The 1352-nt window shown below is 53.6% G+C and overlaps 1 protein-coding gene across 1 annotated transcript; it reads right to left on the minus strand.

The window, feature by feature from the left end:
• Positions 1-362: 362 nt before the first annotated feature.
• Pmar_PMAR000642 (conserved hypothetical protein) lies at positions 363-1299 on the minus strand (the record flags this gene model as incomplete). Its single annotated transcript, XM_002764930.1, has 2 exons — positions 363-1172; positions 1294-1299. The coding sequence occupies 2 exons, from the start codon at positions 1297-1299 to the stop codon at positions 363-365; spliced, it is 816 nt and encodes a 271-aa protein (XP_002764976.1).
• Between the last annotated feature and the right edge of the window lie 53 nt (positions 1300-1352).

The raw sequence follows: 1352 nt of genomic DNA on the forward strand, positions 1-1352 counted from the left end.
ATCTTCATCTCCCTTGTGAACTCGGCATTGCTACTGGCCCAACCACCCCTAGGATGAGGGGCATCGTTACTGGCCTCTCCTACGGACGTCATTGTTGCCGCCATAGACATCATCTGCCGTTGCTGTGGGGACTGATTATATGACGAGGACATTTCAATGCAGCCAGTACGTGGTCCAAAGGGCAGCAGTAGAGAATCGGGAGATCCCGAACTGCTATGACCATGTCCTCTCAGTTCAGTTTACCTATCCTAACTCAACCATCAACAAGAAGGAAAATAAGGTGTAACAAGAGCAACACCAATTCGGGGTTTGTTAGCTTTAAGACGTCTACGACATTCGTTCAATCACCAATACGTTGCCGTTCAGTAACCGTACCCGCCTTTCCTTCCTTTACCTCCCCAAGGCGAGGGGTCGCCACCCCACGGTCTGCTACTGTACGATGAAGGACCGCCGCCGCCGCTTTGAGGGATGGGGGAGTCCTCAGGACTAGAGTCCCAACCTCCTCCTCCACCACCACCAGTAGACCAGCCTCCTCCTTTACCTTTACCCTTGCCACCCCAACTACCCCCATACCCTCCTTCACTACTGGTAGCGAATCCTCCCTTGCCGCCTTTACTGTAAGCATAGCCAGAGGCACTACCCCCTTTACCACCACCATAACTGCCTTTACCGTAGTAGTCACCACCACTGGGGGCTGCCCTCTCAAATCGACCCGCACTACCTCCATACGAGTCTGATGAGCCTCCCTTACTGCCATACTCATAGCCCTTACCACCGTAACGTGAAGTTCCATAAGGATCACTCCGGTAAGCACCGCCCTTGCCACCATAGGGCGCGGGATTAGGTGCATACCCCTTACCCCCACCACCGTAGTAGTTCGAGGAATCATCTCCTCCCTTACCGAAGCCACCCTTTCCCCCATAGTCACCACCCTTACCCCAACCCCCTTTACCACCAGACCAGTCACCACTAGTGTAGCGAGCACTGTCATTTCCCCAACCACCTTTACTGCTACCACGCCAGTCGGAGCCCTTGCCACCCTTGCCGTGGTAGCCCTTGCCACCCTTCCCTCCAGAAGGATCATATTCATCCAGTTGATGTTCACGTTTGAAGTCATCAATGATCGGTGACACGTCGAGCTCACCGCTCACGATTTCGCGTACTATACGTGCCTATAAAAACGACACTTCCTAGATTCGAACCAGATACCTCCGGTATATCAACAACACCCTACCCCTTCCTCGCAGTTTTCCTCAGGCCCAACTAGCACGACTGTCCTCTCCTCCCCAGGACCACCATCCTCTGTAGGGACCACCTCAATACGAGTATGTGACCGTCGTTTGATCTCGTCA

The sequence above is a fragment of the Perkinsus marinus genome, assembly GCF_000006405.1.
Source record: "Perkinsus marinus ATCC 50983 genomic scaffold scf_1104296975944, whole genome shotgun sequence".
NCBI lineage: Eukaryota > Perkinsozoa > Perkinsida > Perkinsidae > Perkinsus > Perkinsus marinus.